General features: G+C 34.7%; 2 protein-coding genes across 2 annotated transcripts in view; one reads left to right on the top strand and one right to left on the bottom strand.

Moving 5' to 3' along the window:
- LOC128214204 (ATP-binding cassette sub-family D member 3-like) overlaps window positions 1-14701 on the top strand; it is a 55632-nt gene that overhangs the window by 9296 nt on the left and 31635 nt on the right. The window contains exon 2 of the mRNA XM_052920547.1: window positions 10869-10981. Within this exon, the coding sequence (XP_052776507.1) occupies window positions 10869-10981 (113 nt within the window). The remainder of the gene's footprint in view (window positions 1-10868; window positions 10982-14701) is intronic.
- LOC128214206 (uncharacterized) lies at window positions 977-5997 on the bottom strand. Its single transcript, XM_052920549.1, has 3 exons — window positions 5661-5997; window positions 4821-5081; window positions 977-4608 (listed from the first exon to the last, which is right to left on the bottom strand). Exons 1-3 carry the CDS (start codon window positions 5773-5775, stop codon window positions 4028-4030), a joined length of 957 nt encoding a protein of 318 aa, XP_052776509.1. The 5' UTR covers window positions 5776-5997; the 3' UTR covers window positions 977-4027.

Raw genomic sequence — 14701 nt, 5'->3', positions numbered from 1 at the left:
CAAAGTTTCAAGTTAATATCCTTGTCTATTTTACACCTGCACTGCCATTTTAGCACCTGCACAAAGTTTCATGTTTAAATCATCGACTATTTTACACCTGTACTGCCATTTTAGCACCTGCACAAAGTTTCATGTTAACATCCTTGTCTATTTTACACCTGCACTGCATTTTCAGCACCTGCACAAAGTGTCATGTTAATATCCTTGTCTATTTTACACCTGCACTGCCATTTTAGCACCTGCACAAAGTTTTGTGTTAAAATCCTAGATTTTTTACACCTGCACTGCAATTCTAGCACCTGCACAAAATTTCATGTTAATATCCTTGTCTATTTTACACCTGCCCTGCACGGCATTTTGAGCACCTGCACAAAGTTTCATGTTTAAATCCTTGACTATTTTACACCTGCACTGGCTTTTGAGCACCTGCACAAAGTTTCATGTTTAAATCCTTGACTATTTTACACCTGCACTGCATTTTGAGCACCTGCACAAAGCTTCATGTTTAAATCCTCGACTATTTTACAACTGCACTGCCATTTTAGCACCTGCACAAAGCTTCATGTTTAAATCCTCCACTATTTTACACCTGCACTGCCATTTAAGCACCTGCACAAAGCTTCATGTTTAAATCATCAACTATTTTACACCTGCACTGCCATTTTAGTTAGCACCTGCACAGAGCTTCATGTTTAAATCTACGACTATTTTACACCTGCACTGCCATTTTAGCACCTGCACAAAGTTTCATGTTTAAATCATCGACTATTTTACACCTGCACTGCAATTTTAGCACCTGCACACAGATGATATCCTTGACTTTTTGTTATTTGTGGACAACATGCCAACAATAATGACAACAACGACACCAGCAATATAAAAATACCCCGGTTTTATGCTTTAATAGAACAATAAGAAGAGCTATTAAAGCAATGATCAAGTCAAAAGTCAAAATATATGAATAGCTGAATTGTTTATAATATTTATTAGTATCAGTATGCAGTGGCTAAGTACTACATTCCAAATATGTTGGCTAGGTATAATGAAGGCTTCACACCCATTTGCAAAGTCAAGTCAATTCCTTAATTGGTATAAAAGACCAAAGCATACAACATGAAAAGTTGTGTCAGGCCAATGGTTCAATAAAAAACATATTAATCCTGAACATGGATCTATTAAACAAAACTATTTCTCTTAAACTTTTATAATTTATACATTAGAAATTAATCAGTTTAATGTTTCTGAATGGTTTCATTTCGAAAGAATATAGATGGTCATTACATTTCCAATTAAAAAAGTATTGTGTACATACATCACTATTTTTACTGATCAAAAAATGCTTGGTATTCACAGTCTAAAATGGAATTATTTTCATTATCTTGACAATACACAAACACACACAGGATTGACCCTTGTGGTAATATTTTAAATAATAAACTATAACAGAAACTATTACCAACATATGTGTGCCAATCACAGCTGTTTTATCATTCGAATGATCGAGTTCATGTGTGAAATGTTTTTTAATTCATTTCAAATCTTTCTTTTTTTTATTATTTAGAGGGCTATATTGAAAATATTAGGTTTTATCGTTCACACTGTAATTATGTCATTATGTGTTACCTTCTTAAAATAAAGATATTACCGGGTATAATTATTAAATTTTATTTTTTGAACATCAACATTACCAGAATTCTCTCTTATGTTTAAAGGGCATTTCTAATAGATTATAAAGCTCAAAATTTAACAATGTCTTAAAAAATATTAATAATGAAAAACATCAACTTGAAACGTTTATAGATTTGTACAAAATCTGATTAAAACAATCAATAAGTACTGTTTAAAAATATTATGATATATATTTTCATCATAACTGTCTTGAAATATCCATTCAAACATGCTTAACCTTTTTTTTTCCATGTAATATACGCATTATGAAAATGTTTATCTTACACATGTGTAAAAAAGACTTAAGGCTCACTTACTAACAAATTTCTTGGATTCATTTAATAAAATTTGGATTAAATGGCAACTCCAGTCAGTTCCTGTATATATATAATGCCATACGAAAATAGTAAATTCTTAACATTTGTAACCCAACAATTTTGTCAAACTTTTGTCTAAGTGAAGTATTAATTATCACTACTTAGGATACCTGGTATTGGGCAGTTGTAACAATTTACCAAAATATCTCATGCAATTATAAAAATAAGGTACAAGGAATGCCAGTCTTCCAGACTCTCAAGAATCATACATGTCTATACAAAAATTGTTTATGCAATTTTATTTTTTTGTATATACCGGTATTCAACGGTAGGGGCAGAAATCATAACCCCCATATCTGGGACCTGTTACATCATATAGGTTTAATCATAGTGTCAAATATGTTAAACTATTCTCCTGTTGGAATATAACCAGGTTTTTTGATAATGTTTAATGGCAAAATTCTCAAATTCAACATGAAATGAGCTAGAGTTGCCGACATATATTTAGGTTATATCCAAGACAACTGTGGACTAAAAAGCCCGATGTATTCATAAACAGATGTAGTTTTGTCACAACATGATAACTTACCTATAAATTGATGGTAATAATTATGATTAACAATACTTGAACCAAATATATTAGAACTGATTGCCATCATTATCCCAAAACTGAATCAATAATGGAACAAGGCAATTTCAGCTGTAGGTTCACAATAAAAAGTGAAGAGAGAGAACGGGGAGGGTTTTTTGGTCAAATAAAGTAGTTCAAGCATTTCCAATATGGTGAAGTATACTGTGAACATATATTTTACTAAATAAGGACAAATGTTGTCAAGTTTTCAAGGAACCTAAATGAAAAGAATAATCCATAATCAGTGTTTCAAATCAGCATTTCATTGAAAACAATTTTTTCTGGCTTTAAAAACGAAAAAACAACAACACATAAGCAGGGTTTAAAAAACGAAAGCAACAATGCCAGAGAAACTAAAGTAACAATGATATAATTTTTGGCAATACATGCATACTGTATTTAAAACATTTACCTCTTTACAGTTTCATTTTATTGGCAATATCAGCAAATACATGCCTTTAAAAAAATGTTATGTTATACAACTGCTTTGTCACTCGAGCATAATTACATGTATAAAGCATTGACCAATTGCTGAAGGCAAATATACAAGTTTATGTTAGCTATGAAGACACTTACAGCATATACAGCTTACATATAACATTTATATAGTAATACATGTTTGGCTGTTGCATTATATTTGGCTCAAGTGTCTCATTATTACCCCAAAATATGTTTACTCGTCTTCATAAAAGCAGGTGATAGGAATACAGCATGAGCGGAGGGAAACTGGTATAAAGATATAGTAGACTAAGAAAGAAGAAACACCTGTATTAAAGAGGTTAAAACATGGCAGATTCGGACTGCAGCGTAATAATTGTCCCTCGTGCGCATAATGTCCCTAGACTACATCTCGGGCCACTCGGGCCAATTATCACACAACTGCTAGGCTCTGCTGTGTATTAACTAGGGATATAAACGAATATTCGATCAAATCTTTGGTATTCGAATGTCAAGATCAGTATTTGAATATTGGATTTGTTGTTGTTAAATAAATATAATAATAATAAATGTTTTACCTTCAACTCTGTTGTTGTGTATAAAGTTTGTGAATGAGATGAGGGACATATAAAAGGGTTCCATAAAAGTCCCCGTAATTTTACTTACAACTTATAAATCTTTGAGAAGTTTTAGTTAGCTATTATTATTATTGGCTTAAGTAACAGCTGGGGCACCTTAACCGTACTTTGTCATAGCCAGTAGCATAGCAGTATACAGATTATGATAAAAAAAATATGAAGAAAGTACAGGAAAATCTTGAAGGAGAATTGATATTAGATTTATATAGGACATTCTAAAATGGAACTACAATGTACCACTTGTAATAAACTGTGAAAGCCAATCACATGATTGCACACATTTCATAAACATCTTAACAGTAACAATCAACAAGAAAAAATGTACAGATATATTCTCATATCACAGCGAACAACTTTAACTTCTCCTTTATTGAATCTTCTGAACCTGGTTTACATATTTTCAATAAATGCTTCTCAAAGGACTCAATGTATCTGTCAATATTTAACACTACACCAACTTCCCTTCTCACGCATCTATTAGTCTCCCCTGAACACATTTCATGGTAACCAGTTTGTTTCAATACCAATTTCAAATGCTTCCTCTGGCACTCAGAACACTGAATGGTTTTGGAACTATTTTTTAAACCAGTCAGTTTAGAATCTGTGACATCTGACTGGTTACATGTAACAGTTCCAGATGTAAACTCATTCTGAATGCTCAATTCATCCTTGGTAGCTAATGAAGCACATTTCTGACACATGGATTTAGACTCAAAGCTCCGATTGGCTTGCAGTATGTTTTTAAGGGTGGGGTCTGTGAGCATGTACTTGTAAGTAAGTGTGAACATAAGATGGATGTAGATGTGGAGCTGGTCAGTGTCAGTATATAGTCTGTGTCCGTCTACATGCAATAGCTGGTCATAGTGGTCATCTGCCGGACACTCACCCAGACTCTCCTCTGAAGACTGGCTGGACCCTGAAGTAGTTAACTGGAGTTAGATGTTATTAACATAGAGTAAATATACATATATATGATCTTTAACTAAATTTCACTTGGGATTTATCTTAATTCTTTAACTGATTTACACTGAAACGCACGGGAACACAACTTATAGTTTCTTGTCTCTCTGTCTATGATTTATAATTTTGGCTTAAAGCAATAACACAATTTTTACTAATAAAACTAACCCTGTGATGGTGAAAATGACCCCTGACTCTCAGATAGGTGCCGCCTTGTAGTGACAAAGGAAGACAACAGGTCAACCATTTCTTGAGACTCAGCTAAATCCAAGGGCGTGTAATTGAGACATGTGCGGGCCTCCAGTAGGCGGGGTCCACCGTGTTTGAGCAGGAGGTGACAACATTCAACACGGTTATTTAGGACAGCATCATGGAGAGGTGTGATTCCTTCCGTGTTACATGCCAAAAGGTCCAATTTCTTTAAGGTACCTAATGTATTATTAGGAAATATATGTCAAGATTGTATAAAATATAGTTTTGTTAATTTTAAACCAAGAAAATCTAATGATTTCTTACAGCTCTTAATAATCCAAAACATTCATAGTAACTAATTAGAAATCAGCAGAGGTTTCTTCCATGAAAAAGAAAAAGTAACTGGGGGAGCCAGAACAGAGATAAAATTTAATTGTCCTGGTGGGGGGTTGAACTACATATTCTAATGTGTTGGTTTTGGCGGGTCTCAACTGCTGACCATGTGGAGGGGCTGTACATGAACATAAAATAACCAGGTTTGATAATGTATTAATTTTACAAAAGTAATATTAAATTGTGGTAGGGGTGTCTTCCCTATTTTAGTTGTAGAGGTGGGGGGTGTTAGCCCTAATCTAGTTATGTGGCTGTGGGTGAAAACAGAATTAAAATTAACCCCCCCCTTTTTCCGAATTCAGTCCCGCCCCCATGTGGCAACCCAGCCAAACAATGAAAACGTATTTGAACAAGCCCAGAAAGGACTTCTGACACCTGTAATGGACATGAAGGCATGTGCTTAAGTTTATAGGATGTCACTACCTCTGTTGAAGGCCCCCTGTATGGTGTTGGGGAATGTGAGCAGTTCCCTCACACACTGTACATGTCCATGGTTGGCTGCTTCATGGAGGGCAGTCCAACCCGCATTGTCCGACATATTCACATCCACTCCTTCAAACGAATAGAAGTCAATGAATTTCTTATAAGCATTGAATTCTTGTTTTCAAACCATCCCCCCACCATGTTTTGTAAAAAAAAATAGTCCATGAAATAAAATTTTCAAGGATCATATTAATATAGGATGTCTCATGACTTGTTGGTTCATGTGAACATTGTAATCGCATGTGCCGGGTATGTTATTTGAAACACAAAACTTAAATAATAGATCTACCTGTATTTCTTTTCACTCGGGTGGTTGTGTTCACCTTGATTAGGCTTTTGCAGCTACAAAATTCAAGAGGCACAAAGCCCTAGTTCTCCTGCATTACTGTTATACATGTACCAGGTATTTGGAGCAGTTTTCTCACGGCAGCCAAATTATTCTTAATGCAGGCGACCATCAGTGGCGTCTCCCCCTTATGGTTCCTCTTCGTGGCTGCAGCAGCCTCTGCCCTATAACATACTTCATTCATTTAACCAAAACTTGCAGGGTTTTTACAATGAATAACATGGCTGTTACAAGGGGTTCTTGTCTGAATATTTCTTTGAAATCATGCAATTTTACCCAAATTTTGAATCTACCACCAGAAAAAAAAAACCTCAAGAATTAATTAAAATGTTTTTGTTTTTTTCAAAATCTGTAATTTGTATTACTAAGTAAATTTCATAAATTCCTTATAACTTTACATGTAATATGGTTAATGTATTGTTGTCAAAATCATGAATGACAGCTCAAGGCGGACAAGTCATTTATAGGTTGAGTTAAGGAACATGTACCTGGTAGTTTTTTGATGTTTTGGTGACTCCATCGACTTACGTCTTAGAGGGGTTTCACTTCTACATAGTCTTGGTACCAGAAACATAAAGTAGTTTACCTAAAATACACAAATACATGTAAGTTCATCCCATTTTACCAGTTTAATTGTGCAATAAAGTGCGTAAAAAGAAAATTATTTATGTCAGAGTTATTAATTGATTTATATTAATATCTTTCAACAAATTTTATGGTTCAGCTATGGCCAACATTACAGATGTTAGATAACGTTACTTTAATGCTATGTCTATAACTCAACTGTTGTTTTTGTAAACTAGACAACAAATAATCACCTAAGTGCAATAACTGAATATCTGCATATTGAAATAGAAGCAGATATTGAGTTCTTGAACTAAGGTGACGAAATAGCATCATGTTGAGTCTGTTGAAAGAACTTTTGACACAGATTATAAGTATATATCATGTGTTTCTGGTACGGATAGAAAAATCCGACCCGAGGGGACTTGCGTTAGCCGGTAAAGAGGCTTGATACTTTTCCTTGCATATCTAAATTTATCAATTTGTGGAAAAAATGACGTTGAAAACAAACTTTGGTACAATTACACCAAAAAGCGCGTGTGACGTTGCTTAACAACGACATAAAGCGCAGTAATTTTGAATTACAAAAAATAACGTTTTTTAACAATTATCTATGTTCAATTTTAATTAAAAGTCTTGCAAACATATATATTTGATTGCTCTTTATTGAAATGGCATAATATATTTTTCATAAAGCATGCAATAAATGAAATAAGAAGTGGCGCGTTGTTGCGCGTGACTCATCTTACATGGGGTATGTAAGATGGCTTGTTCCAGCACTGGTCACATGACCGGAAACACACGTCCGGTATGCAAGAAATAATGCACTTTCATGCATTTGCACAGTCTGAACATGGGTCAGTCCAGACGGACTGAGGCACATTCACAGAATCTGTGACAGGCCCCCTCATCATGGTCAACCTTCATGGCAAGTTCTTTGAAATCTTTTAATGCAAAGTAAAGATACAACAGTACAGACCAGTTTCCTCTCAACAGTACTCATTTTGATTAAACCTGTAAATGCGACCTAGACCGTTGAGTTTCATGGCAAGTTTTTGAATTTATCCTTTAATGCAAGGTCAAGATACATCCCGGACAAGGAAAAGACCAGATGGACGCACTTAATAAGGCATTGTGACAGCTATGTCAAGCCCACCGCAAGCAGTCTTGTCAATGTGGAAACCCTATGAAAGCCAGATTTTTTATTTCAACAAATGCGATTTTGCAGCAGGATGTATATTTATACATTATGAGTACATCCTGCTGACACATATTCACACTGGTCCTACATATCATGCTGAGATTATAAGTATCTTCCATGGTCGAGAGTGTGTAAGATAGGTTCATTCCGACCCGAGCGTAGGGTGTTTTGCGAGGGTCGGGATGAACCTATCTTATACGAGGGACGATCCAAAATAAACAGGATTGTTCTCACATAACGTATGAGCGGCTATGGTAGATGCTTTTTCTCCCACCTCAGTTAAACAAAATTAAGTAAAAATGTATTTTTTGCTGGAACTCTTTTTTGCTTATTGAAAATAATAGAGTACGGATATGCGATAGCACGTGGTTGTCATGGATATACACGCAGTGATCCAGTTATTGTTAATAGTCAAATCGGTCTTTTTAAATAGTTTTAAGGAGAATGAAGCATTATTTCTTGAATGGTGCCTGAAAACTGTTTTATGGTGACATTTGAAGTGAGAAATAATTAATTAGCGTTCTAAATATTACCATAAGACAAGACTTCCTTGATGCTACTGATGACAGTCTTCAACAAGGGAGGTAATTACAATGTGGTAAAAGGAGTTCCATACGGGCATTTTATCTTTGCCCGTGGGCAAGATAAAAATATCTAGCATGGTTAAATTATTGGATCTACTTATCTGAGGTGGGAGAAATATTCTAGCTGAGTCAATTGAAGATTGGATGATATGAAAGGAATAAGAAACTAACACAAAATTTTATCTTAACATTTGCCTTAGTGACCTAAAATTTTGACCCGAGATGACCCATATGTATTTGGTATTGGTCTTTCAGGTTGACTAATACTTTGAACCAATGTAATAAAGACAGGATAAATACTATTGAGTATTGAATTTATGAATGCAATATTTTTCTTCATTTGACATATTGACCTAGTTCTTAAACCGATATTACAGATTTTCACACTGGTACTAAATATCATGCTTATTAATATTTTGACTTGAGTTTCTTGAAAATTGGATAAACATTGATGAATATGTGAAAGAAACACAAAAATTGTCTTAATATTTGACCTAGTGACCATATTTTTGACCACAGATGAGCCATATTCACACTGGTCTTAAATAATATGCTGACAAATATCCAAAACAAGTTTCATTTAGATTGTATAATAAGAGCTGTACCTATTACATGAATAAAAAAGTATTTGGCAATCCATAACCAAGAAACTAAAAAAATAATCCAGCTAAAAAGCCAACAAAAAAGTACAAATTATAACTACTTACAACTGTTGTAATGTCTAGTTCCTGTTCCTGCCTGTCTGCAACGAGGGTATCTTGGAATGTCTCCAACATCAAGTGACGGGAAAGTGCCACCTGTAGCCATGGCAACTGAAGCTGTGACAGGATAAACTGCACAATCTCCTCTGTGTTCTGACCTGCCATATGTATAGAAGATGTACACAGTTCAGATGTCAAACAAATGCATGTTACATACAGACTAAGGGAGACAATTCATTGACAGAGATGGTAGGCGCGACTGAGCGGTAGCTGCAAGCACCGTGGCCCTGACACTTCAGTACTTTGTGACTTCGCACTAATCCATTTATTGTAGCCGCTGTCTCGAGGCTTCGATATAATAAAAAGCCGCCCTTATCATTATCATGTCACATTTCCTTTCACAACAGTAGCAGACTGGCAAATTAGTGAAGGTGTCACCAGCTACATGTAACCAAGGATACTTGACTGTGTATTAGTGCATTTATTGATTAATCGACAATTTCTAATTCATGACCACATGATGTTTCCTCATATTATTTTCCCATTTGAACTAGTAAAGTATGGAAGAGCCAAATCAGCCTAACCAAACATTTGCTTGGTATTAAAATCCCAAAGCATAGATATTTCAGGCCAGATGGTTTGAAATTCATCCCTGGATCCAAAACATTGTGGTGTTAGACTTCATAAGTTATAAATTTATAAAATGATACAAATGCTAGGGAAGCTTTCCCTGGTAATAAACATAAACTGAACCATTATGACCAAAGAAAGACTCAATTGTTTTGACATTTCGTTTTTCTAATAATGTGTTTTTTTCTTTTCAGGCAGTGGACCCAGCATTTAGTTTTATATGCAGAAAGGCTATGAAGTCTGGAAAGATAGGCTTCATCATGGCGGTATTCAGCATCCTGTGGGACAGGACAAAGAAGCTGAAGATCCTTGATAATTCCAAATGCCACAAGGAAGCAGTGGAACAGCACATCACACTGCCAAGGCAAAGGACAAAGGGGAGACGTTATCCAGCACCCATGCTGCTGTTTCGAGATTAACTATGGGACAGTCAAGACTGAACCATCTCATGGTGATGAAGTCCATCAAGAGACCACTGACAGCCTAGATATAGCTGCTGTTATTGATTACTTTGTATTTGTGAAAGAATGATGTGAAGCGAACTTTGAAGTGTTTGGATAACTAAGCCATGAAACTGTGCAACAGAACGCTACATGTTATGCCATCAACTGAATTCTTCAAATGTTTATCATGTGTTACTAATATGAAGCTTTATACATGACAGTATAAATATATATAATTATTAAATGCACTTAAATGAATATGTTTTTTTATTAATGACATTAATGAAAGCACTAAAATTAGATTGAAATCTGTATAAAAATGTGCTGCAAATTGAGTTTCTGAGAGATGATTTTCAAAAATAATCTTGACCAGTGAGGTTAACCCTTTCTGCACCTACTCCATCCACGGCCCCAATGGTCAATACCTTTCAATGCGCCTGCACCCTCAATCATGGTCACTACATTTATCGAGATGAGGTTTAACACCTTTAAGCTAGGCGCCTCAGTCCTCTCCTCAGAGGCACCAAAATTCAATTGAACGAAATGTAATCATACAAGTGTCACCATACAAGAATCTTTTTCTTACAGGTCTCTTGGAGCATCATGAAATCGATGTTTCGTTTGCTTACATAATTATCAACATATGACAGGTGAACATACCATGTATTCTCTTCTCCAGTTCGATCACAAAGGTCTGAAGACACTCGGACTCCAGTGCTTCAAGGCCCGACACTTTCTCGTGAAGTCTGGCTGTCTCAAAGACCATTGCAACCAGCCACAACACGTCAGACAGTATGTCAAGCTACAAATGATAATATTAAAATAAATTGAAGTGTTACAAAGAATATTTATTTATATAAAGGGGGTCAAGTGGGTTGGGGAGGGGGGCATTTTGAAATTTATGTGAGAAAGCCAAGGGATACATACTGAAATATTGAGAGCAAGTATTGACATAAATCTAAATATAACCTTCTCCTTACAATCCTCTTTATGACATAGTATTTGTCTGTCAGTATTTTTAGTATTAATAGAGATGATTGCTTTTGTATTTCTTGTTTATTGGACAAAAACATACTTGTGAAGATGAATATCATGTATTTTTTAAGTGTTCAAGATTTAATCATAATGACATCAGCGAAATTTATTTGTTTTCTTGGTATCGTGGAAATACTGACATAGTTCATTTCTATTATATGATGGCATCTGAAAATTTTACCCATATTAAAGCCACTGCTCTTTACGTTCATAAACTCATGTTAGCTATAGATAACACTTAACTTTGTTAACCAAGAGACACAACTCTCATTTAGTTACATTTATGTATTTTGTTATATTTGATTTGCATTGTAACATGTATTATGGACTGGAGGCCTTTTAACTTTCGTTCGTTCGTTCGTCAATCTGATCAGATCTCATCAGTACTCGATTTGAAATCAAGTTATTAAATAGATTTAAAATATGATTTAAAGCCACATCCAGTAAATTCTTATTTATTTCATCACCTTGATTTCAATTTAATCGAAACTGAAACAGTGTGGAGAGTATCTCGGTAAATCTTAAAGATATTAGGTTATTTTTAATCTTTTATTGTAAATAAAGATGATAAGTAAAACAAATAACAAATGCTACATTATATATATCAAATACATAAAACAAAGAAAAGTTACTAGATGAGACTGTCGCTCCTTCTGTATAGCAAGGAGGGCAACAATGCTGCTGACAGCGTCGAAGAGTTCCCGGACTTTCGCGTTGAAGGCGATGTGACCCGAAGACCATAAAATGTGGATCAGCATGTGGCTCGATCGAGCATCACCTGGCACTTGGTGTCTGAGAAATGTTAAATTTAGTTCTAGTTAAATAGCACTATTGTTAAATACACAATACAGGAACTGCCAATGAAATCATAAACAGTGTCTTAATCTAGCATGGGATTTCACTCTGTAGCAATATATTTGTATATACTTATACTTTTTTAGTGTATATATTTTTATAATTTTGCTTCCATTAAATGTATCATTCACTAACAATATGCCCTTATCTGCCAACACACACAAGTATTTACCAGTTCTGAGGGTACGTATAAATCAATTACTTAACAGTTAATATTTCTGTGAAAAAGGATAGAAACTTTATAAAATGTATTTTTTCTGCTTATTTTTTAATAAAACCATTTTAATACCATTTTAATACAATACTAAAGAAAAGTTGGCTGAAATGTACCAGGCTGAGTGTGTAACTGAGCCGAAATGATAACTGGGCCAAAATGACATGGATTCTACACAGTCATTTACTTCTGTGGGCAATCGTTGAAAACCAACTATGGAATGCAGCAAACAAGACTTACTGGAAGTAAGACAAGTTGTACATCAGCATTCTTGTGACATACTTAAACAGTATGGTCGTCTTCCTGCAGTAAAGCTCATCATCTGAGATGGAGCCACTGTAAAGACAGATGAGCACATGTTCTGATAAACACCATAGAAGTTAACTACAGCAACTACAAGTACTACTATTCCCAACTACGATTCCAGGCAAAGCAGTAACAAAAATATCAGAATTTATTTCATAACCTATAAACAATCTTTATTTGACATCATTTAATAATGTTTTTCTACAATAATGTAACAGTACTACAATTACCATATTTTGTGTATATAAACAAAAGATAAGTACCAAAGTAATCCTAAATGCATGCAAACCATATACATATAATAAACACTCTCCCTACATGTTCATATTATCTTACTAGATAATGTCCTTGATGAAGTCCCACTGCTGTCCTTGCTGGAAAATGTTGACTGGCGTTGCCATCGTAAGGGACTTGAGATAGAGCACCTGCAGCTGCGCGGTAACCGGTGGGTGGAGGCTGAGAGACTTCATCAGCGCACACTGGGACAGCGACATCTCAATGTCAGAAGAGATGTCCTGTAAAATGTAATGTGACACTTCAGAACAGAAGCATATTATGTATCGGTACATGAAGCATCAGTTATACACTAGTGTTCCTAGTAGGAACCTGCAAGCAAATAATAATAACCTGAAAGGAACTATTTACCAGTACTTAAGTCATTATGTTTTAATCACATTTTTACTCTTCATACAATTTTATATTGGCATTTGAATGGTAAAATGGCCAAATTTAAAGACTGTACACCAGATTGGCACCAAAAAAAGTTTTTTTCTGTAACGAATCTCAGGACAATTATCTAATAGAATGTGTTATGCTTTGATATCATAATTGTAAAAAAAAGTACCAAAATGTAAAAAAAAAAAATGTGTTGGAGACCGGGTTCGAACCCTTGTCGCCAAACTTGCAGTCCAGTGTCATATCAACTGAGCCACGACAGCTTACTCTAATTAGGTGACATAATTAAGCTATAAACCTACCTCGGTAATATCACCTGATAACACAGACTAGCCAATCACGCATAAGGAATGATTTCTACCTGGTAGACATACCCAGAAATCTTTTTTAAAGGAAAATACGAAATAACTGCTAAACTTAAATAAATTGTAAACTATGTGGTACTTCAGTTAGTAAGTTTCAATGCATTGTACACATCGATGCCAAGTTTATGTCAGTTTTCAACAAGTTTCCGCCATTTTATCATACGGTAAACAGCCCCTTTAAGATATATGATGCCATGACAGAGACACTTTATTGCTATTTTTATGTATTAAGAGGATAGAAGTTTGTTTCACATCCAAGAGTGAAATACTTACTTTTGGTATAAACAAGTTGAAATTTACATAAAAAAATCATGCTTTTAATTCATAAAAATCAATAACTAATAGATACTTATTTGAACTATAGCTATCAAAACAGTGATGACTACCCCTGCTTGCTGTCATGACACGGGATATTATTCACTGTTTGAGGCTGTTATAAACATGCAAATGTAAAACATCATTCACTGTGTGATTATGAAATGTATATTTTGATAACTCAGTGAATTTATCGTGATTTAATCCATGTTTATTTTTCTATAAACCATTTCTTTTTTGAAAAAAAACAGTTTATTATTGGGAATGATGCAATACCTTCAGCAGCGTACTGATAACAAGTGCGAGAGTGTCTGCCCGAGGGTGTCGCAAGGTGGTGATTGAGTTGAACAATTCTTGTAGGCCTGTCTCGTAAAACTGGTCCTCTATCATAATGTGGATGATGTCGCTGGTTGTTCCCCGCAGCGGCACACTATCTGTTTTCTGTAAATGTGGACATACACCTATATGTGAAACCTGTCTTGTAAAACTGGCTCCCAATTATAATGTTACTGCAGTGAAACACTGTCTGGCTACTTCTAATGTACAGGTGTATTCATGATTGTATTTGCATGAAAATTATGGTCTAAATGGAGAAAGATTGAGATCTTCTATGTATAATTTTGACCTGAAATTAAGTTTTTGAAGAAATATCAAAATCATGTATTTTTTATTTTATGAATAGACACATCTTTTAAAATCAATAATGTGGATTATGAAATTTTCTATGAAGTTGTTTAAAACAAGAGA

The sequence above is a fragment of the Mya arenaria genome, chromosome 13 (genome assembly GCF_026914265.1).
Source record: "Mya arenaria isolate MELC-2E11 chromosome 13, ASM2691426v1".
In the NCBI taxonomy this organism is placed as follows: Eukaryota; Metazoa; Mollusca; class Bivalvia; order Myida; family Myidae; genus Mya; species Mya arenaria.
This window is presented reverse-complemented; position numbering and strand designations above follow the sequence as displayed.

Excerpts from the sequence above, each read along its gene's own strand:
- LOC128214206 (XM_052920549.1), bottom strand. The coding sequence starts at position 5,775 with ATGTCGGACAATGCGGGTTGGACTGCCCTCCATGAAGCAGCCAACCAT. Across the intron at positions 5,082-5,660 it reads ACAGGGGGCCTTCAACAGAG|GTACCTTAAAGAAATTGGAC; the intron begins GTAGTGACATCC and ends ATAATACATTAG. Across the intron at positions 4,609-4,820 it reads GTCATTTTCACCATCACAGG|GGTCCAGCCAGTCTTCAGAG; the intron begins GTTAGTTTTATT and ends TAACTACTTCAG.